At 42.0% G+C, this 25376-nt stretch overlaps 1 protein-coding gene across 2 annotated transcripts in view; it reads right to left on the bottom strand.

Moving 5' to 3' along the window:
• The window catches only part of ASAP2 (ArfGAP with SH3 domain, ankyrin repeat and PH domain 2), a 120739-nt gene that overhangs the window by 23859 nt on the left and 71504 nt on the right, over positions 1 to 25376 (bottom strand). For both annotated transcript variants that reach the window (XM_069975706.1, XM_069975708.1), the window contains exons 7-9: positions 24402 to 24487; positions 13288 to 13363; positions 5369 to 5455 (exon numbers count right to left, since the gene is read on the bottom strand). In XM_069975706.1, coding sequence (XP_069831807.1) covers positions 5369 to 5455; positions 13288 to 13363; positions 24402 to 24487 — 249 coding nt within the window. The remainder of the gene's footprint in view (positions 1 to 5368; positions 5456 to 13287; positions 13364 to 24401; positions 24488 to 25376) is intronic.

The following is a 25376-nucleotide window of genomic DNA, read 5'->3' as shown; positions in this document are numbered from 1 at the left end:
TCTTATATACAGTGCCCAGCCCATCATACAGAAAACCCAGAGAGTAGCAGAGAGCCCTCATTATAGGGATCTGCAGAAGAGAGTGCACAATATATGGATCTGCAGCACAGAGAACGCACATTAGAAGGATCTGCAGCAGAGAGAGTGCACATTATAAGGATCTGCAGCCCAGAGAGCGCACATTACAAGGATCTGCAGCAAAGAGAGCGCACATTATATGGATCTGCAGCAGAGAGCGCACATTATATGGATCTGCAGCAGAGAGCGCACATTATATGGATCTGCAGCAGAGAGCGCACATTACAAGGATCTGCAGCAGAGAGCGCACATTACAAGGATCTGCAGCAGAGAGCGCACATTACAAGGATCTGCAGCAAAGAGAGCGCACATTATATGGATCTGCAGCAGAGAGAGCGCACATTATATGGATCTGCAGCAGAGAGCGCACATTATATGGATCTGCAGCAGAGAGCGCACATTATATGGATCTGCAGCAGAGAGCGCACATTATATGGATCTGCAGCAGAGAGCGCACATTATATGGATCTGCAGCAGAGAGCGCACATTATATGGATCTGCAGCAGAGAGCGCACATTATATGGATCTGCAGCAGAGAGCGCACATTATATGGATCTGCAGCAGAGCGCACATTATATGGATCTGCAGCAGAGAGCGCACATTATATGGATCTGCAGCAGAGAGCGCACATTATATGGATCTGCAGCAGAGAGCGCACATTATATGGATCTGCAGCAGAGAGCGCACATTATATGGATCTGCAGCAGAGAGCGCACATTATATGGATCTGCAGCAGAGAGCGCACATTATATGGATCTGCAGCAGAGAGCGCACATTATATGGATCTGCAGCGGAGAGCGCACATTATATGGTTTTGTAGCGGAGAGCGCACATTATATGGATCTGCAGCAGAGAGTGTGCAAATTATATGGATCTGCAGCAGAGAGCACACATTATAAGGATCTGCAGCACAGAGAGTGCACATTATATGGATCTGCAGCACAGAGAGTGCACATTATAAGGATCTGCAGCACAGAGAGCGCACATTATATGGATCTGCAGCGGAGAGTGCACATTATAAGATTCTACAGCAGAGAGAGCTTATTATAAGGTTCTGCAGAACCTCTGCTGTGCTCCATGCTCATCCTGGGGCTGCTCATCTCCACCTGTGTCTTCATATTTTCCACCATTTTCTTCCTCCTTCTGATTCCTACAACAATGATGCCTCTGGCCAGGATAGGATGTGCACACGGCCATCTGCTCTGGATTCAAGTATGTTCACACTGAGGAATAGGCGAGTATTCAGCAAGGAATTGAAGGGGACATTTTCTTCGTGAAATTGCTCGTCAATTTATCTCTGGCAGAATAGGAGCGGAATTCAAGCAGAATTTCAAGCCCCAATCACTTCTATAAGATTCCTCTAGTGGAATCCGCCCAAACAATTGACAAGTCAATTCTTCAGGAGAAAAAGGGGTCGACGGCAGAATTTTCGGCAAGGAAATTTCGCCGTGTGAACAACAGTGTGGAAATCCTATGAAAATCAATGGGACAATGCTAAGATCATATTTTACGGGCGGAATTTGAAGCAGAACCCGCGGCAAATTTTTAGCGGATTTCACCGTGGATTCCTCAAAGTGAACATACCCTTATTGAGGCAGCTTGTCTGCACCTTCTATTACAGTCAGCCAATCCAGAGCCATCTGCACCTATTTAAAGAGAATGTACCATCAGGTACATCCTTCTTTAATATGAGCCACGGATAGAACGGCGCCGTCACCCGGAAGCCGGTGCTGCGGTCCCTTTTTTAAACCTCGGCCCGGTTCCCGTGTACGGCGCCATTCTATCCAAGGGTACCGGACCAGGGCTGAAGCACTGGAGGCGGGCCGGCCTGCCCCAGTCAGAGGGAATTCCCTCCCCTCTATGACGCAGCTCCTTTAGAATCAATGGAGCCGCATCATAGAGGGGCGGGGGGTTCCTCCCACTGGAAGCGGGCCAGCCCGCCTCCTGTGCTTCAGCCGTGGCCAGGTACCCGTGGGTAGAACAGTGCTGTACATGGGAACCAGGCCGAAGTTCAAAAAAACAGACCGTGGCACCGGCTTCCTCGTGACGCACCGAAATCTGTGGGTCATATTAAAAAGAGGATGTACCTGATGGTACTTCCTCTTTGAAACTAGCTCCACCTGCTCCTCCCTATCTGAACGTTGTTGCATTTATGTACATGTAATGAATGGGCCAGTCTGGTGTTTCTGCTCAATTCTCATGTATCCCGACCTGTGCCTGTTGCCTGCCCTCTGTCTGTACAGTTTGTCTCTTCTGCTGCTGACTCGGATTGTCTCACCTGTCTCTGAAGCTGCCTGCCCTGACCCTTTGCCTGTCTGACGATACTTGTCTCATACCTGACACTATGTCGGCTCTCCCGCTGACGACCCGGCCTTCTGGCCACATGTACTCGCACAGACTCCATCTGGTCCTTGAAGACCAGCTGGTGCTCACACTCGGACCACACTTCTGGAGTGTCCTTGTGCCCCCAGAAGTCCAGCTTCCCCATAAAGTGGATAAAGGGTAAAGACCTAGAGGGCACTTAAGACTCCGCTCTCTGGTGTGGCTCAAAGCCAAGCCATTTGAGTGGCACGTGTTCACACTCGCTGTGTGTTACAAACCTCTAGAATTGATATGAAACCTGGCTCTGTCAGTAAATAAAAAGTGGCTAATCCTTTTTTCTTCATTACATATTCGCTATATATACAGCAATGCCCTAATTTCCAAAAACTGAACAGAAACACTGACCATGTTACCCATTGCAACCAATCACAGGGCGGCTTTCGCTTTCTATTGCAGATGCTCTGACTAGTTGTTATGGGCAACACGTGGGCCTAGTTACTGTACCTATGTACAGAAATGCCAGGCACATTGGGCAGGAGATAAGATTATTCAAAAAACATTAAAATCAGCATATTCAAGCGCACTGCTTTCAGAACTACATATCTGTAATCATAGCAATAGATGCTTAAAAAAAATAAACAAGAAGAAAGGACACATATATGACTACATGATGTCCCTATGGTATCCTACTAGTAATCTAATACTCTGTGTGCCACCATATAGAGGATCCAAACAGGATCGTAGTCTGCCCTAGAAGCATCTATATATAATATGGCATCCAACAGAATATGGCACCTTTTTCCTCTTACAAAATACAAATGAATTTGTAAAAACCCATATGTCCATAAAACATTAGGGGGAAAAAAGGTACAGTGAGGGCCATGATGCACTAAAGCTTGTCCACGTCGATAGATCACCGGGGGTCCTAAAAGGTCAGATGTCCACCTGGTAGCCTACGTCTAGAGTTGGCCACCAATTAAATAATTCCAGACCAACACAGAATAGGTGATAAGTAGAATTTAGAGGGGGCCCCACCACTGGCACTCCATTGATCACAAGCAGGAGGGACCCCTGTCCTCCATTTGAAGGAAGCAGTGGTCGAGCATGTGCAGTTCCGCTCTAATCACAGTCTATAGGACTGACAGAAACATCTGAGCACTGTATTCAGCTCTATCAGTCCCATAAGGATTCAATAAAATGACAGCACGCACGTTCAACCCTATGCTCCATTCACATTGGGGACACAGGAATCCAGTTATCAGGATTGGTGGGATCCCCAGAGATCAGGCACATAGACACTTATTTATAGTGTATGTGCTATCTTGGGACACCCCTTTAACAATAATAAGAAGAAACGAGCTAGTTAATCGCAATAGAGTAGATGAAAAAAAGTGAACAAGAAAAAAAAGAAAAAGACAATAAAAATCAATGAGAAACTAAGGAAGCCTGAATGGGATCATCATATTCTGACTCCTCCCAGATACAGAACCCACAAGGTCCGATACACTTATCCATAATGCGGGGGGACAATACATGCAAGATGGACACACTGACTGGTGACACATGCACTGCAGGAAATCAAGGACATTAACACACTTACTCTTCTAGACTTCGGTCACAAGAGGTTAAAGCATTGTGAGAAAGAGAAAACACATTCATGAGTAACAGTGCAGGTAAAGAGCTGGGAGCTACTCAGTCACTTAGGTACGCCCAGAGAAAACACAATGGGGAGACAATGGGACAGGAGGGGTGGTTTGCTGACCAATGCACTATGGCAATCCATCTACATCAATGAAATAAGTAATGGTGTCAGAATGGGGGTCCTTTGTACTTCAAAATGTGTCTGGGGTGCTGGTGATTGGGAGCTGGGATCCCCACTGATCACTAGAACAGGTAGGCGAAAGTACTATAGAGATAGTCTCCTGCAGGGAGAGGAGAAACAGGGAGGAAAGGGCTTTGGTGAGTGTTTCTCTTTTGTTTAAGTGACCTGTGAACCCAGATTCCAACCAATCAAATGTTTTAACATCTTTGACATGTCAAAAGTTTTTCTATTTTTTAAAAATAACAGCTGAAGGTTCTCATACACCTTATACTTTTGTAGGCTGTACCCACCATAAGGTGTATGAGGCTCTCCCAACCGACCGTCAACACATGACACTAAGACACTAACTATGGCCTGGGGATCTAAGCAGGTAGCTAGCCAGTGATTTGTAAGTGATGGCATGCCCTGGCAATATGCCAGAAAGAACTATGGTGCGGGGGGGGGGGGGGGGGGGGGGAATGTTAAAGGGATGCTATCAGCTATATATCATTCTCAAGGCTGCAGATATGGGCCGATAGGGAGATAAAAGTTATGATACCTTTCTCTTAGGCTAGGTTCACACCCACAACTTGCATGCATTTTAAACCTTTTTTTTTATTGTGGAAGTCAATGGAAAAACGGATCAAAAAGGACGCACAAAAATGCATCCATTTTTTCATCATTTTTTTTTTCATTAAACAGATGAAAATGAGGGACTGCAAAAAAGCAGCCTTAGCCAATGGCTGTTTGCAAAGGTATAAAATCATGTTCTACAACTAAGCTCAAGAGTCACAGAGGCCAGGCTGAGCTTCAGTATGCATGCCTCCTCCCTCCCTGCCTTGCAAGATTAATCTACAAGGCTCAGTGCTGGAAGTCAAACCCTGTACAGCAATCATGCAGGATAGAGAAGAGTGGGGAGGGAAGAGGTGTGCAAGCTGCTGCTCAGCCCAGCCTCTAGGACGCTCAAGGTTAGAATTAAACATGATAAAGACAGGTATCATTTGTTAAATCTCCACATCAGCTATCTGCAGCTCTCAGCATGATCTAGAGCTAACAAGATTCCCTTTAATCAGCTAAACACTATATGTTGCTGTGATAGAACACCATTTTGGTAACCTAGAACGCTCTATAGCAACTAGAAGATGACTTGGGGCCTCACAAGCTCACCTCCTTCTGATCCACTTGCAGTGCGGTCTTTAAGATGTCTCTTAGCTGGCTCAGTTGTTTTCTCTCTTCATCCTGCACTTGTTTCATCTAAAAGAAAAAAACAAGACACATTAAATGCAAGATTTATGAGGAAACTTCGATTAACTCTTAATCCCAAACCAAGAAGGAAAAACCCCAAAGGGCAGGAGGCAGGGCGGACATAGTGACTCCATATTTATGTCTCTGCAGTCAAATCTCTTCCATTAGCAGCTGCAAGGAACAAATTATCCGAGGGTATAAGACGAGCAAAAACCACAGATAAACAGACATTGTTAGGAATGGCTAATCCCGTCTAGCTGCCGCTCTTTGAAGCACAAGATCCTATTTACTATGTACGATTTAGGGCTCAGAGGCTGCCTTAGTAATGACCTGATCCAAGTAATCCCACTGACCCAAAGCCCTGGTCCGGTCCCCATGTGCAGGGGAGAATAAATAATCTCTTCTCAGCGTATTACGTGATCTATTTGTTAGGAAATAACAGAGACAGGATATAGATATAGACTATAATCCATATAAAATAAAACCACATTGTAAGAGAAATTCACTTGACCTATGTTTGAAAAAATTTTTTTTGTTGTATTGAATTTTTTTATTTTTTGTCCACATCAATATCAGTATAAGAAAATAATCTTGCAGTTTCCATTCTGGCCATTAGACCTACTAATAAGCTGACACTTCCTGTTCTATAGAGGAAACTTCATAGTAGTCTCCTTATGATCACATGCAGCATTTAAAGTGAAAAGATACACCAGTATATAGATAAGAGTTCTTTTTCACCTTGGGCTGTGCGCGGCCGCAAATGAGCGACAAGCAGCGAGATCAGCACTTGTTTAAAGTGCCTCTACATGGCATAATTATTCGAAAGGCTGGCCCCAAAGAACAATCCCTGTATCATTCTTGCGGCCATTGCTATCGAACGCACATCATCTGGGAGATGTGTGGCTTGTAAACAATCATTTTTCCGCTCTTAAGCTGATCACTAGCACTTTTACACCGGCCGAATAAGCGTTTCTAGCAACGCTTGTTTCTGATAATCATGTCTTTTGATGGAATCAGGTCACTCACAATAGGTCATGGTCAGTGCTCACCTCCTTACCTTCCCTTTATGATGACCTAAGCACAGGTCACAGAGCATGCCCAGAACACTCTCCTACACAAATCAAAAACTTTGCTCTAAACTATTTTTTCCTATGGTAAATGTGGATGCTCTATATGCTATTAACAGCAGCTCAAACAAGATGGCCGCTTCCATAATTATCTACAGAAAATAGAACATATACATTATATATATATATATATATATATATATATATATATATATGTGATTCATTCCCTTTAAATCTCACTACTTTGAGTAGATTACTTGTGAACCACTGACATTCTCCTACCCCATAAACCCCAGATCTCTGGCGGACTACTGACTGAAGAATTTAGATTATGTATTGTACAATCCATCTATACAATATTCAGATGTCAAGCTTAATCAAAGTACCAGGTCCTGAACAACATAGGGGAAACTATGTGGAGTAAGCTGCACCGAGCCCTGACACCGGCAGAGGGTGAGGACATCTCGCTGTAAACCTCTGGTGTGTGATCCCACAACCCCGACCTCGCCCGACTGTATAATTATCACCTAACCTGCAGAAACCTGAGTAACGAAAAGCAAGGAAATGGTGGCATCAGCAAGTAGCGCGGTTTTCACAGCTGCTCAGAGACATTTCTGCCTGTTTTTTCTGTAAACATGCACTGGCACCACAGGGATAGAGCGGACGTCACATACAGTATGCAGCCGTGCTGACAAAGGATTTCTCCCCCAAGACGTTTACCGATTGTGACAGGAAGGGCATCACTTAGCTGTGTTTTTTAGTTTGCCAGGTTACAAGGAAAAATGGAAGAATAGAAGGTCAGCGGAGGTCATTGTGTGAACTCCTGGCCTTCAGCCACAGATCAGTGCTTGAGAAAAATCCTGGCCGAGTTACTGGGGCTACGGTCTACTTTCTTGAAAAAATAGCGCCACCCCTGTCCACAGGTTGTGTATAGTATTACAATTCAGCTCCATTCACTTCAAAGAACTGAAACTTTAATGCCACACCTAACCAGAGGACAAAAGAGGTTCCATTTATGGGAGAAAAAAAAAGGAAAAAGCAACTATTTTTTTCCTGGACAACCCCCTTTAATCCACACCACCACCAAGGCTTCCACGGGATGACGGGTGACTAGAGATGAGTGCAACTTGAGCGTGTTCAAGTCTGATCACTCAGTATTAGAATACCATTATGCCCCTATGTGGTTACCAATAGCCGGCAACCCCGCACTGATATTGGTGAAGTAATGTGGAAGTGGTTTGGGCCACATTCAGGATGGTACATGTGGGAACATGGCCTAAGGGCTGTATTACCTGCCAAGCAGGTCCTGATGACAAGCGCTCATTAAGGGTGCGTTCACACGTACAGGATCCGCAGCAGATCCGCAGAAGATTTGATGGTGCAGATTTGATGCGGTGTACAGTTATTTATAAGAAAATCCGCTGCGGATCGGGTGTGTGTGTGTGAACGTACCCTTGACGAATCTTTACACGACTAAACCATTGTTCAGGCAGGGCAGCATGAAGGATCATGGGATGGTGTGACCATTTCTTTCCATCATTTGTTGGCCGCACACCCCCTATTACATTGAGAGGATAATTTTTACCAAGGCAAAATGACCTGATCACAAGCGTCGCTCATTCGTCTGCTGTTCCTTTGTCCCAGTACACAGGGCAATATTATCCAATGAGCGCCTTATGTAATACAGCCAGTATAGACCCCTACATTTAAGTAGTAAACCGCATGGACTCCAGGCTGATCCACTTTAGGCTGCGTACAGCAAACACAGCACCCAGAAGCCATAAACCGAGCAATAAAAGTCAAGTGAGTCATTTTATTACATGTATTTTTTAATTGCAATAATAAAAATTTTAAATTTATATGGTTTTGCATAGAGGCAGATATACTTTATATTATTGTGCCTGTCTTATATTTAATACACATTTATACTGTGGTCTCGACAAGAGTGAACTGTATTCTTGTGGCCTCTATTTGGATGGTTTATTTTTGTGTATGTAGAATTTTTTGATTGTATAGAAAAGTGCAGTTGTATGTAGAGGCATCACACAAAAAGGTAGACGGCACTGCATATGTTTTTGTTAAAACAGGAGCGAGCCTATGGGTGACACATGCCCTTATAGTAGATGAGTAGATAGAGATGAGCGGATCTAGAGCACGCTCGGGTTTACCCAAACCTCAGCATGGTTCATTTGATTACCGGTGGCTGCAGACGTTAGATGCAGCCCTTGGGTGCCCTGGAAAACATGGATACAGCCTATGGCCTATAGCTGTATCCATGTTTTCCAGGCAGCCTTAGGGTCCTATTATATAGTGTTATTTTTAACGATTAACGATAAACAATCGCAAACGAGATTGTTTATCATTAACTTGAAATCATTCACCATATTACATAGAACGATGGCCGTTAGTTACGAACGTTATTGCGATCGTTGCTATCTGATCCCAGCAAAACAATGAACAATGTGCAATTACACTGAACGATTAGTGAACAAATGCGGAACTTGAGCGGACGAATGTGGAATTACAGCGAACGATTAGCAAACAATTAACGATAATTTTAGGTTCAGATCTAAATCAACGACACACGAACGATTTTTAGATTGTTGCCTGCAATTACACAAAACGATTATCATTTAAATTCGAATGATATACCGATTTTTCGCACGATAATCGGCCCGTGTAATAGGGCCCTTAGGGCAGGTTTGGACAAACCAGAGTGCTAGAGGTTTGCTCATCTCAAGTAGCATACATCACAGACATATGGGTCTAATGGAAGGTTCCAAAGCTTTAAGGCTAATTGAAACTCCTGTACAGTGGTACCTTGGCTTAAGAGTAACTTGGATTAAGAGCATTTTGTAAGAGCTCACAGTTTTTCAAAATTGTAACTTGGTTTAAGAGCATTGCTTTGGTTTAAGAGCTCCCTGTACTGGGTGGGAGGGGGAGTGGGGGAGGGGCATGGTCTGCATAGCGGGGTCTACAGCACTGTTCCCAGGAATTCTCCCTCACCTTCCAAATGATAGCAAATCAACTTCAGGTTGGGGCTTGCATCAGGAGACAGGACTGTGGAGGTAATCTCTTCATAGCTGTAACCCCTCTCTCCCCGGACAGAGTGCTGTATCTATGTGCCCACATCTGCAATGCTCATTCCTTCATACTCCCTGCAGTCTCTGTCAGCCCTTGTGTTTTCCATCCTCTCCATTCCTGCTATAATGTGCCTGCACTTACACTCAGCTATACACACTGCTGTATATAAAGTTTCTGTCACTGTCCTCCTGCACAGCTCTGTGATTCTCACTTCCTGATTGGTCCATGCTGAACACAAACCCCTTCCCCATTGCTGTCATGTGACCACACAGACGTCTGACAGCAGCCCTGTTCTCTATTCTAGCCTGTTGTACTACGCTACTGCATTATGTGGATCTGCAGTTCCATCCTGTATCTACAAGATGCTGCTTTTTTTAGGTTTATGCACTGACTATACACTATACTCCACATGCTGATTGCTATACTGTGCAGTAACTTTTATTTAGAATTAAAAAAATATATATATATATTTTTGGGGTGTGGAACCAATTGTCAGCATATCAGTCATTTCTTATGGGAAAATTTGCTTTGGTTTAGGAGTAGATTTAGATGACACAGTCCCAGAATTAATTGTGCTCGTAATCCAAGGCACCACTGTATTTTGGATCCCTATTTGTTAAATCAATAACATAAAAAAAAATTATAGGTACAAAAACATTAACTTTTTAAATTAAATTTTTTTATACATGCTTTTTTATGGAAATGTAGGCAGCATGTTCAAACGGATTGTACTGATACAATAAGTACATGTTCTATTATACCATGGTTTACATATATGTATTTTTTCTCTCTTTTTTTACATTTATATTTCAGCAATATCCCCTTAAAATCTAGATGATTCTTAAAGGAGTACTCCGGACGGGAAAAAAGTTTTTAAACTGGTGTCAGAAAGCTGTATAGATCTGTAAATGATTTCTGTTAAAAAAAACACTCAAGCCTTTAAGTACTTATCAGCTGCTGTATGTCCTTCAGGAAGTGGTGTATTCTTTCCACTCTGACATGATGCTCTCTGCTGCCACCTCTATCCGTGTCAGGAACTGTCCAGAGCAGTAAAATATCCCCATAGCAAACCTCTACAGTTCCTGACATGGACAAAGGTGGCAGCACAGAGCATGTCAGACTGGAAAGAATGCACCACTTCCTGTAGGACATCAAGCAGCTGATAAGTACTGGACTTGAGTGCTTTTAAGCACAATAAATTTACAAATCTGTATATCTTTCTGACACCAGCTGATTTAAAAAAAGAAATATTTTCTCTGGTGTACCCCTTTAAATCTGTAACAAAAAAAAGCTGTGAGAAGAAGTATTTCATGTACATGTTTTCACCCATGAGTGTATAGGAAAGTTTTCAGTCACTGACAGCAAGAAGGTGTTACAAATACCAAGGACCAGAAACATAACCTATACTAGAATATTCTCTACCTTCTCATAATACAGCAATAGCCTCAGTTACAGATGACTGGACCACACTATGGCTGCTGGTTATCACCTCCTTCCTATAATTGCTTATTAAAAGAATTCTTGGTCCCACAATGATCAAGTATGAAATATAAATGATATCCATCCTCATTAACATCTTCAGCTCCTAATGAAGCCTCTTAAGACTCGGATCTCTGCGGTGGAGCCCACACGTCTCGGCCCCACCGCCGCTTTACAGTTACAGTATTATAGCTAAAAGCTAAGGAAATATAAAAAATCTGCAGCCCAGACGATGGCCGAGAGCGGCAGGCTCTGTCTATGTATACACGCCAGTATCCAGAATATACAACTAGAAAATAGCGCACTGTCTACAGGGACTTGTATATGCCCACATGGTAGCTGCCTCTTTACCCTCACACTTTAGGATGTCAGTCCCCTGTAAGGGTGCGTTCACACCTACAGGATCTGCAGCAGATTTGATGCTATGTTCAGTTATTTAAATGAAAGCTGCTGCAGAAAATCAGCTGCAGATCCTGTAGGTGTGAACGCACCATAAAGGTGACGATTATGGATACAAGTATATATCAAGGGTTTAACTTTACCAAGAAATGCACATGATATAGTTCAGCTCTTGACCATTACAATGGATCATTTGTTGTTCTAGGACACGGAGAAGAGGAGGCAGAAATGTTTTTGACCTTCTGTCATATAGAAAATCAATCATTCCACAGAAGGAGAATGGACAACATTTCCTAGAACTTAATGTGAATGCTTCCTTTTTAATATCATGCTGTTTTTATTTCCATGATTGAGTGCATATCTATCTATATCTATCTCTCTCTACCCCATATCTATCTCTCTCTACCCCATATCTATCTATCTATCTCATATCTATCTATCTCTAGCCCATATCTATCTATCTCTACCCATCTATCTAGCACCCCAGCACTATGGATAGTAAGTGCGATATCCAAAAATCCAAAAAATGGGTAACGGCACTCTGATGTAAAAAAAATAGCAGCGTTTCAGCACCACAATCAGCACCGTTTAGCTTGAAAACGGTGCTGATTGTGGCACTGAAACGTTGCTATTTTTTCCTATGAGCTGTAATAAACCACTGATTTCACTTTACATCGGAGTGCCGTTACCCATTTTTTGGATTTCTAACTATCTCATATCTACATCTATCTCTCTCTATCCCATATCTATATCTATCCATCCATCCTTCTCTTATCTCATATCTACCTATCTATATTTACCCATATCTATTTATCTATCTATCTCTTTCTATCATATCTATCAACCATATCTCTCATATCTATCCATCTATCTATATTTACTTATATGTATCCCATATCCATCAATCTATCATATCCATCAACCTACTATCTATCTCTCTCTCCCCCATAACTCTCTATCCATCCCATATCTACATCTATCTCTCCCTCTATCTCATATCTACCTATCTATATTTACCCATATCTATCTATCTATCTATCTATCTATCTATCTATCTATCTATCTATCTCATATATATCCATCTATCTTTACTTATATGTATCCCATATATATCTATGCTATATCAATATATCCCATATCCATCCATCCCATATCTATCTATCTCTCATATCCATCTACCTATCTATCCCATATCTACATCCATCTATCCCTCTCTCTCCTATTTCTATATTTACCTCCATCTATCTAATATATATATATCCATCTATCTATATTTACTTACATGTATCCCATATCCATCTTTGCCATATCAATCTATCAATCTATGTATCTATCTATCTATCTGGCGGACACCAGGGAAAAGGCAATGTTTACACAGGTGACCTGGATCTCGTTTGTAAAGAGATTATCCAAAAATGTAAAAAAATAAATATATAAAATTGTAACTGCTGCATTCTTTCAGCAGTAGCACCAAACCTTTCCTCAGGTTGAGCATGATATTATAACTTAGCTTAATTCCCTGATACCACACACAGCGGCACTGTTTTTCCAACCCTAGCTAATCCCTTTACTTTGTCTTCCAATCCAGCAGTAAACTCTTCCATGTTGGGTAACCTGAAATGTGCTGTATAGGGTATATGTAAGGGAGTAGTTTATAGGGGACATGTTTGATGTAGGCTAGCCTCATGTCTGTGTTCACATTGCCAGTTTTTTTTTTTGTTCCCATCTAAATGAAATGATATTCACTTTGATATTCACAATATGGGCAAATACCAATGACTTCTACTATAGAACAACCAACCTTGGACTTACCGTGTGCAGATCTGTAGATAACTTCTCAATAGAAGGTTTGAGGTTTTCGACAGCTTTCAGTCCATCTTGGAAAAAGCTGAAAGGGAAGAAAATGAGACCCGTGAGCCGAGGTCAGAGCGATCTGTCTGACGTGATGGTATCTGGAACGCATCAACGTAAAGGACGGAGCAAGCAGTTTTTAAACAATAACATAAATTATCCTGAAGGCAATTATATACGGCTGCAGCTTTATAGTCCATGCAGCGTGTCACCAGCACTTCAGACCAAAGCATCTGTACGGATAAACTATACCAATTTTCCACTGCTCGACAATACATATTCCCATCCCCCATACTGTGTCCTCAGTGCTGGATGAGGTTCACCATTCAGATTTGCTCTCTCTTGACCTGCACTTAACATTAACCTGGAATACTAGAGAGGGGTGACCGCGGTAATGTGATAGTGTAAACAGGAGGGATAACAAGGCCGGGATTACACTTACAGATTTTCACATCAAGCCATTAAAAAGTATTGAGTCTTAACTGAAACGTGCAAATGCTCAGAATGATCGGATTAGGCCAATCCCAGGGAAATAGAATACCGCTTTGTAACAGATTCAAATTCACTGTTCGGGTGATGAAATCACATGATCGTGGTGGCCAATTACTAAAGATAATGATGTCACATGATAGGGAGGCAAAATGTAACATTTACTCATCACATAAAAAAAAAAAAAAGTCAAAAAAGACAAAACTTTTTTTTGACACATCCTTGGGACACGCAACCTTTTTGACTGGTGTGGGTTTGGGTTTTCGGACACCCATGGATCACTACAACAAACAGGGAGAAGAGCTTGCCTATAGTCGACTAGTGAAGTCCATCTTGATAGGAGAGAACACCCGTAGCTTCTCCTGGCTTGTTCTAGAAATCTTGTCAGCAGGAAAACAGGGCTATATACTGTACATGAGCTCAAAGCTGGATAGGACTAGTCATCATGATTAGGGGCGCACTTTTAAAAAAAATTTTTATCTCCATACTCCTGTCCATCAACAAGATTTAAAGGGGTTATCAAGCGCTACAAAAACATGGCCACATTTTCCCCCTCTCTTGTCTCCAGATTGGGTGGGGTTTGGAACTCAGTTCCATTGAAGTAAATGGAGCTTAATTACAAACCACACCTGAACTGGAGACAATGCTATAGGCCTTGTCCTATAGCATTAGCCCATGTGCTCCCATACTGCAGTGTTATCAGGTAGTTACCTATCAGGACTAGGAAAGCTAAGTGACTACCCCGTAATAAACATCGAATCGAGTTTTCTAGGGAGAAACACTCTTTACAGTCATGTCATACATACATAATATAAAGTGTATTATGCACTTGTGGTTTTAGACCATGATACAATGACACACCGCAATATACTAACCAGGAAACCGGACTCGCCAGTGACAATACTGACAAGACTTGTGGTTTCATGGTTAAATGAATAGGGAACCTTACTTCCGGTGACACTAGAGAAACAACTATACAAGAGAGGAGCTGATCACTGTCACTAGAAAAGTGATCTGGTGTTAAAGGGGTATATATCAGCCTTATGACGGTATCCCCCCCTATCCACAGCGGATCGTATGCTGGGACCCCCACTAAACTATAGTCTGAATAAAGCACATTGTACATTGGTGGCCAGCGTGCCATTCATTCTCTATGGAACAGGTGGAAACAGTGCTGTGGAATAGGTTTGAGCAAGCATGGTATAGTCTCTTCAAGGCCTTTATAACATACAGAAGTCTCAATTAGCTAGGTGGCAACTCTCGCAAAGTTGATCATTTGAACCTGTTTCTCTTTGAAGGTATCAGCCCTTGTGACCTGTCCGCTCCTGTACACCCCACAAAATTTGCATTGTTGGGGTTATTCCTCCTGGAAACATATGAGAGTGAATGGGAAGGGTAAGAATAAGTTGTGGAATGAGTCATACATTTCCAGGGGGACTAACAGAGGAACTGTTCAATACAGACTGCTAAAAAGATGCTCTAGAATTCTTATTTTACTATGAATACAAGTACCGTACATATACACTCACCGGCCACTTTATTAGGTACACCTGTCCAACTGCACGTTACCACTTAATTTCTAATCAGCCAAACACATGGAGGCAACTCAGTGCATTTAGGCATGTATACATGGTCAAGACAATCTCCTGCAGTTCAAACCGAGCATCAGTATGGGGAAGAAAGGTGATTTGAGTGCCTTTGAACGTGGCATGGTTGTTGGTGCCAGAAGGGCTGGTCTGAGTATTTCAGAAATTGCTGATCCACTGGGATTTTCACGCACAACCATCTCTAGGGTTTACAGAGAATGTGCAGCCGACAAATCTGAGGCAACTGTGTGATGCCATCATGTCAATATGGACCAAAATCTCTGAGGAATGCTTCCAGCACCTTGTTGTATCTATGCCACGAAGAATTGAGGCAGTTCTGAAGGCAAAAGGGGGTCCAACCCGTTACTAGCATGGTGTACCTAATAAAGTGGCCGGTGAGTGTATATCACAAAGGCTCGCTATGGCTGCACGGGGGGGATTGGATAAACCTGCAGGACTGAGGTGGCAGATCCCCTTTCCTGTGTGTTGTATGGTGTTTTAGTAAGACAACAAAATAGAAGAAGCCTTACATCCATAGTACTGTATACTGAATATATAGGAGAAGTCTTACATCCATAGTACTGTATACTAAATCTATAGGAGAAGCCTTCCATCCATAGTACTGTATTCTGAATCTATAGGAGAAGCCTTACATGCATAGTACTGTATACTGAATCTATAGGAGAAGAATTACATCCATAGTACTGTATACTGAATCTATAGGAGAAGAATTACATCCATAGTACTGTATACTGAATCCATAGGCGAACTGTTATCTCTGTAATACTGTATACTGAATCTGTAAGAGAAGTGTTACCTCCATAATACAGTATACTGAATCCATAGGAGATGCATTACCTAGAAAATACAGTATTCCGAATCTATAGACAAAGAATTCTCTATAATACTGTATCTATACAAGTGTTGCCTCCATAATACAGTACAGTATACTGAATCCATAGGAGAAGCATTACATCCATAATACTGTATACTGAATCCATAGGTAAAGTGTTACCTCCACAATACTGTATACTAAATCCATAGGAGAAACATTAACTCCATAATATTGTATACTGAATCCATAAGTATTACTGTTACCATAATAATACAGTATACTGAATCCATGGAAGTGTTCCCTTCATATTACAGAATCCACTACTGAATTCATAAGAAAAATCTGGTGTGCCAAGATAAAATCAGAGGCACGGAGAGATATGGTACAGGACCCATAATACCGCCATGTGTATGAGACCCAGGAGTTGCTGGTTATAGTTTCCAATGTCCTGTAAGTAAGATACAGATTACTGACTGGACTGGCTATGCGACTGGATCTCTTATGGGATACAGTTACATACCATTACATTATGGAATTGCTACTTAAGCAACATCCTACCCTATGTAGGCACACACCATATATGTTTTTGACCTTGAGAACAATAATGCAGGGATGAAACTAGCTGGCCACTGAAGAGTTAAACATATAGCCCAGGGCAGGTGAAGTAAGCAGCCAGTGTACAGGATACATTGCTAGATCCGAGGCTATTCCAGGACGACTGTAATGCAACAACCCAGAAAAAAAAAAAAGAATCATGTTCGGAATGATTTTCCTGCCGCCTCCTGGGGCGGCAGCAGCACGCTGTAAATCAGAGAGGCCGTAATCCGATTATCAGATCCATTTATGTGATTAGATTTCCAGTTTAGAAATGCAGCAGAAGAATTGGATTTACTAAAAAGCCAATGATAATGGAAGCTGGGAGGAGAGCAAGAAAAATCTAATCACTATAAGAGCAAACGCTAAGTGTCTGGGGGCAGAGGACGCCGCTAGGTGACGGACATTATATTAGAATTGACAGCATTACAGTATATTGATGAGCGCTGGATACGCTGCCCTACACCGCCCCGGGGCACCAAATGGGCTGATCGATTACTATCAGCTGTCAACTAGACATAACAATTAAAGCTTTGCCTTAAAAAAGTGATTACTATAAGGCTACAGGGACAAAACCACGGTCAAGGGGAACCGGGGGCCATAACCAGCAGCTGCCCTGGTTCTGCAGACAAATAACCAGCATGCCCCATGGTGTAACACTGGGGCATCATTGTGGGGTAGGATCAAAAACTGCAGATGAAGACAATCATTTAAAGGGAAACAGCAGAAACTAACAAAATCTAACCTACTGTTATTACCAGAGAATAGGAGACACTGAGGAAGAAGGTAGTTTTCTTGCCCTCAGAGCTCTGTATTACTTAAAAAATGTGCACTTCTAATGAATATTAAGGCTGCTGAGCAGATTGGTGCACCAAGGGCTGTTTTACCACTCCCAGTGCACCGAACTGCCATATTAATAAAAGGAAAGCCTGCCAACCCACTTCTTTTTAGTTTTTAAAGACAGGGACCAGTTTGTACAACGCTTAACACACACAATTTTTGCACGGTGTGTTGTTTTTTTTTAACCTTTTTTCTTATTGTATTTATTCTGTTTAATCAATAATCGTTATTATTTGGTGTTTTATTCCTTCCATTTTTTGTGATTTTATTATTTTTTTTTGGGGGGGGGGGGGGGGGGTACCAGAGTTAACACCAACAAGTTTACAGATTTTTTTTCCCACCTACTGAAGTCTATGCAGACATTTTTGAGCCAAAAAAAGCCACACGACCAATAGAATCTGGAGCGGTGTCTGGAGAGCAGGTCTTATCCAATGTGTTTATACACACACAAACAGACACACACACACACACCCATATACATACATACACACACATTGTGTGTGTGTGTGTGTGTGTGTGTGTGTGTGTGTGTGTATATATATATATATATATATATACACACACACACACACACACACACACACACACACACACACACACACATACATACATACATACATACATACACACACGTATATGGTGGCAGGCTGATGGTCACTCTACCTCTATTAAGCCGAATTAGCCTTCTCTGATGAGTCACGTTTTCTGCTTCGTTGAACGGACAGACATTGGCATGTCACACCTGTCTGTTCCCAGAAAGCCTGCCACATGATACCGTGCGGTGATCTCACATCTGTATGTGGACTTTTAATTAGAGACGACCATGACAATCCTGCATTCATACCGTAAGCCAGGCACCGTGTCCTTGTGCATCACCCATACTACTGTCTCAGTAATTACATGTTGTAGTAGCCGTCCTTTGTGTACAGGATTGCGGGGCGCCCGCTCGCTATATTGTATATGTTCTGTAATTATCATACAGGTGGCGGTGAACACTGTCGTTATAGTTAGGTCATCATCTCTCCTCCTCGGGCAGAACACGCAGACAAGTTATCTGCAAACTAACAGGAATACTCCCCCATACTGTCTGGGATGTATGAGCTCTCTAACCATAATAGACATAGGCAAACTAGTCATTACCTGAGAAGGCACTACAACTCCCAGAAGACAGTACTGTCTACTGTAGAGGTACATTCCTTAACCTCTCTCTCTGCTGGATAAACGTTTTATTTTAGATAATTTTATCCTGGTTCGGCCAGGCCCACATTGTGTTTTTCCATCCGCTTCACTGCTTTCATCTCAGTATGTTTAATTTTAAAATGTATATTAACCCTGTCTTTTTAAACGACTACCAAAATGTACCTTACATGATATACCCCTTAGGGATTAGCACTATATGGCATTAGGCCCAACTAGTGTTGAGAAAACTCGCTAAACTGTTCAGGTTTGGTAATGTTCTCCGGATCTAAATGCTTGGAATTTGACTCTCGCCAGCTGGGAAAGTTGGATGCCGCCCTAGGACTGCCGGGTAAACAGCCTAGGAATACAGGCTGTATCCATGTTTTCTAGGACTCCCTAGGGCAGCATCCAACTTCTCCAGACACCGGAAGTCAAATGCCGAGCCTTCTTGTTCTTGTCAAACCGAACAGTTCAGCAAGTTCACTCAACACTGGTCCCAACCTTTTACAATCAAAGACATGGCAACTACCTGGCTCTAGCCCCTCACCACAGTACCCACCCTGTCACCTCACATCACAATCACAGAGATAGGTAGTATATGACATTAGTCACTCATCACAGCACCCTCACCTTCTTACATCACAACCACAAAAATGGGCACCATATGGCATCATCACATTGCGACAACCACTTCCCACATCACAATGACAGGGATGGGAACTACTGTTATAGGTAATCTATAGTAATATTGATATGGACACTGTACGGCCCTAAATTGGCCTACTGACACTGTAATAATGAAATGATCACTGTATGCAGTTATTTATATGGGCACTATATGGTGTCACTATACATAGGGGACAGGGGAGTGGACAAGTAAGTGATCACGGGAGGTTCCACCTCCATGCCCCCCGGCGATCTCCAGATCAGTCCCCAGCTTCTTTGTTTAAAATAGAGCCAAGGATCTCCGAGGGGCACAGAGGTTGGACCCCCCACAAACCTGCGGATAGAGGACAAGTAAATTTTAATCGGTGAACCAGATTGTCATTTTTTATTTTCTGAATGCTGGCACTGATCAAAAATGGAGGAGCCAAGAGTAAACGGTCCCTGTTTTCAGGACTATGTAGAATTTTCTCCAGTTTCATGGCCCTTTTAAGAATAATCTGCAGACTGCATGGAAATTCATCTGACAGTAATAAATAGCATATGACATGCCTTTCCAAAGGAATATTATTTGTAAGTACATTATCGACTAAAAGGAAGGGATGACGTTTTGTATGCAATGTCCTGGAGACTGATGCGTCTCATTGTGATATGAATAGTGTATTGCTATTCAGCTGTCACTCCGGCTCTCCATCGGATCAGCACGGCGGGCTCAGCGTGACTGGCGCTGCACAAAGGAAAATATTGTACTAATAAGTATTTTCATACATTGAACACATAGCAAAAACCCTGTAAAAAGGGACTTCCCAATAACGAAAGGCTACAAATTAGCCGCACATAACAACGTCCATAAATTAACGCATCTAATTACATTTCTTTGAGGTTTCCTGCCCGTGTTCTCACAGTGGGATCCGGTTTCCTTCTGATGTATAATAACTACATGGGAAGAATAAGCCAGGACTTCCCTCAATGATGATATGAGATCACGATGTAAAGCATAAAACAGATGGAAACAAACAATAAAGTAACGTAATAATAAATGTGTGTAAAATAACATGGAATTTGTAGTATATACAGTCGGTACGCAGTGTGGAAGCACTTCAATGGCGCCAAATTAAAATATATAGGAAAAATTGTGAAGAAAACTATTCCTTGAAGGGGTACATCAGAAATTAAAAAAGTTTTCAAATCAATAGGTGTCAGGAAGGTTTACAGATTAGTACATTATTTTTATGTAAAAATAAAAATGCACACCTTTCAGAACTTATCAGCTGCTGTATGCCCTGCAGGAAGTTGGTTATTCCTTCCTTTCTGACACAGTGCTCTCTGCCGCCACCTCTGTCCAGAGCAGGAGAGGTTTTCTACTGGATTTGCTACTACTGCTCTGGACAGTTCCTGACAGAGGTGGCGGCAGAGAGCACTGTGTCAGGCTGGAAAGGATACACCACTTCCTGTAGGACTTACAGAAGCTGATAAGTTCACATTTTTAAATAGAAGTATAGTGGAACATATTACAAATAGTTTTATTTAGGAGTGGTGCTGTACTAATAGGAATATACAAATAAGGGATAAATGGAGTAACATTCGTGCCCGCATAAGGCTGCTATATACCCTCAAAACATGTCGGACAAACGTTGGTTATCTCCACAGACATCATCTGTGAGTGTCAAATGAAACCGCCGCCAAATTTGGCATAGTGTGTATAGAGCGTTCTTACTCTCCCACTAAACAATGTAAGTAAGGGAAAAAAATAGAACTGATGGCTAAATAAGCACTCCAATGACAACTATGTCTGGTACTCATAGGCATAAGAAACCTCATCTACATGCCGTGTAATAAGAATTAATAGGAAACTACCTGCAGCTGCTTTGTGACATCAGGGCACCCACCAACATGTGCTGCGTGGAAACATTTACTGGAAACCTCCCATAGACAAACAGGGCATGTAATGTATTACAGCTTCCAAGAGAATTTATATTCCAACATTTTTAATAAACTAAAGTACAAACCAGCAGACGGTGCCAAGTTTTAAGAAGCCGCTCCAAGTATAAGTAGGACTATTATTAAATCGATAATTGTGATGACTGAAACAAGGCAGCCATTGTGTACTCAGCATTATGCATTATTAAAGACAATAAGAAGTCTATGGCATTAAAGGGTCAGAAATCTCATCACAGTTTTGGTGACGGAAAACAGCAATGGCACCAAAGCTAGTCCTAACCTTCAAGTTTTGTTCTCTTTGTGCTATACTGCATACCCCAGGTACCTACTGGATCCTCACCCTTTCCCTATGTGCTTTAATCTACAACATGTTTCACCTGGTTCCTGTCTACATCATCAGGGGACTCAGGATGTTGGTGGTGGTGTTGGCTGTGGTTTTAGTAAGGCACCTTTAAATATTGGGTGTATATACCCTAAGATCACGACTCTGGTTATTTATACGCCTAGATAGAGTCAGTGGTGTCTATGATTGCTCATATACCAGACGGGTTCCCAGGAATTATACATGTAATGAACAGCTTGTGAGAACTTACATCATGTAAACATTACTCATACATTGTGCTATTTATCACACAGGATTTATCGTTTCTTGTAAGTCTGGATATGTTTCAGCTGGGTAAAAGCTCTACATATGGTGCCTGCCATTATGTCTACTTTATCCAAAATAATTTCGATAGCGAGAAAAGCATCTTGGCAAAATATCTCATCAGTTTTACACCGATCATGTGATGGCAACTGGTATACACCTAAACCTATATACTTCAATGAAAAACCGAAGTGGAAAAATGTCTTAGTTAAATCATGTGTATGGTTGAATATGGTGAGGCCCTCCTATGGAGTCAATGGCCACATACAGGTTGACCACCGCTGAATTATACTGGTCAGTAATTAAAGGAGAAGTTAGTCGAAAACTTTTATTAAAGTATTGTATTGCCCCCCAAAAGTTATACAAATCACCAATATACACTTATTAGGGGAAATGCATATAAAGGGCTTTTTTTCCTGCACTTACTACTGCATCAAGGCTTCACTTCCTGGATAAAATGCTGATGTCACGACCCGACTCCCAGAGCTGTGCGGGCTGTGGCTGCTGGAGAGGATGATGGCAGAGGGATGCTCAGTGTCCCTCCAGTGCCCTGTGTCCCTCAGTGTCCCCCTGCCATCATCCTCCCCAGCAGCCACAGCCCACACAGCTCTGGGAGTCGGGTCGTGACATCACCATTTTATCCAGGAAGTGACACCACCATTTTATCCAGGAAGTGAAGCCTTGATGCAGTAGTAAGTGCAGGGAAAAAAGCACTTTATAAGCATTTCCCGTAATAAGTGTATATTGGGGATTTGTATAACTTTTGGGGGGACAATACAATACTGTAATAAAATGTTTTGCCAGACCTCTCATTTAACCCTTTATGCAAAGGGTTGGCTGCAGTATATTAAAAAAAATAATAATTCCTTCTGTAAGGGCTGATGGGTGACACAGGAAGGCGAGGAGAAGCTGTTACATGACTGATATTTCTCAGCACTATTAATAACCAGTCACACTGGGATATTTTTACACTTCAGACAGGTGAGGTATTCACATATCCGCAGAATTCTCACATACCGGCTGCCATGATATAATAGGAGGCTGTGCGGGAAGCTGACACCTTCCGCTATCTGCACCCCCTGATCTTTTTAACACCTCATGCTTTTTTCCTATTATATCACCCTTTGGTGATGTGGACTCTATGATCTACATTTTTCTTCTTCCAGAGATTCAACTACAATACTAAACTTAGAAATAACTAAGAAAAACACCCATAGTAGGGGGTCGTCTAACCTAAGCTTTACAAATGTGGCCTCATGTATTTACAGTCCATTATTACATACAGGTCTAAAATGTTTTGTGTTTTTTTTTGCTATTTATTCCTTTCATGGGTGCAGACATTTTAATATTGCTGAACTTCTATTACCATCAAAGCTGTCAGCCTACAGGCATGAAGAGCACTTGGCTCCCAAGCATACCTTTCTTAAAGGGGAACTCTGGTAAAAAGTTTTTTCTTTCAAATCAACTGGTGTCAAAGTTATAAAAATTTGTAATTTACTTCTATTTAGAACTATTTATTATCCTGCAGGAAGTGGTGTATTCTTTTCAGGCTGGCACACTGCCCTCTGCTGCCACCTCTGTCCATGTCAGGAACTGCCCAGAGCAGGAGAGGTTTTCTATAGGGATTTGCTACCGCACTACTCTAGACAGTTCCTGACATGGACAGCGGTGGCAGCAGAGAGAACTGTGTCAGACTGCAAATAATACACCACTTTCTGCAGGCCATACATCAGCTTATAGGTATTGGAAGACTCCAAAAAAAAAAAATTACAAATCTATATAATTTTCTGAAATCAGTTTATTTTTAAGAAAAATAAATTAGCCTGAGCCCCACTTTAAGGCTCCTGCCCTATAAATGCACCATGTACAAGGTTAAACAGTATCCCCATCTGACAGTTATTCCCTGTCCCCATAAATATATCTAACCGCTAGGGGTAGGACCACTGAAGACCCCTGTGAGGTCAAGAACAGTGACCCCAGTCTCCATTGTTTTTCTTAGTGTCCTATGGATATGTGATAACTTTGTAAGATGGGGATACCCCTTTAAGGAATTAAAAGGGATATTTGGGTTTAGAAAAATGATTGGCTTTTATCCACAAATTGCACCACTTCACAGCCTGTGTCTGGCATTGCAGCAACTCCTTTCCCCTGATGAGTAAATGACGATCATCTTTGACTACCGCAGGAGGACATGACGCATGTGGGTCACACTAATGCAGCTGTATATGAGTTGTAGCTGTGACAAAACCTGGACAAACCAGGTCAGTAAGTATCTGGATGAGGTGTATAAAGCATAGCTTACTTGCACTGTGCATGGAAGTACTTGATGAGGTTCTGCAGCAAGTCCACTCCTTTCTTTATCTTGATTTCATTGACTTTCAGCAGGTACTGTCAGATGCAAAACACAAAAGAACACTTTATTTTTTTTATTTTTTTTTAAGGTTTCCAAAATGATAAAGTCTTGTTAGATTTCGTCAACCCTGAAGGATGATTACAAGTGACAAGCAGGAGACGGGGACCCATTGTCACTCGCATGAATGTGCAATATTGTTATAAAACAAGCCAGCCAGAGAGCTGCCGTATTACCTGGGCAACCGCCGCACAAATAAAAGAGTAAACGCACCATAGAAAAGCGTGCGGCTACGGACGTGATGAACCCGGCGCAGAGAAAAAGAGAACATCTTGTTTCTGTTCTTCGGCTCGGTAAGATAACATCGCTTTTATAGGAAGTTCAAAGACTAATACTGTATTAATAATGGCATCCTGTGGCTTTTGTGCTGCTGAGAAACAAAGGCTTATGCCACACAGGATAACGCAAGGCTGGCATCCAGTCGTGCCCTGACTCCCAAGTGTATCTCTTTTATAGAGGCATCTAAAGACAGCAGCTTGATCAGCTGATAGCCGCCCCCCCTTTATAAAGATCTATGAGATGTGATGGGATTCTACTACTGCGCTTGTAGAGAGGGAGTGGTGCTCCAAACAGAAGTATGAAAACCTGTTTGATTGCTACAACAATTGAGGAGAGAAGAGCTCACCTAAGTACTTCTCTCTCTGCAGATACAACCAAAATGCACATACTATACTATGTACATACACACTTCTTGTAGCTCATTCTAGCGGTCAGTTGGAGTATGAGTGCTAAGGCCCTGACCAATGTGACATGTCATTAGTTTGTTTGTTTTCGTTGATTTAAAGGGGAAGTCCCATGAAATAAAAAAAAAAATAAAAAAATCACAGGTAGGAAGAGGGGTGTGGGAACATAATAAAGTATACTTAC

Source organism: Dendropsophus ebraccatus, chromosome 6 (assembly GCF_027789765.1).
Source record: "Dendropsophus ebraccatus isolate aDenEbr1 chromosome 6, aDenEbr1.pat, whole genome shotgun sequence".
NCBI classification, from domain to species: domain Eukaryota; kingdom Metazoa; phylum Chordata; class Amphibia; order Anura; family Hylidae; genus Dendropsophus; species Dendropsophus ebraccatus.
This window is presented reverse-complemented; position numbering and strand designations above follow the sequence as displayed.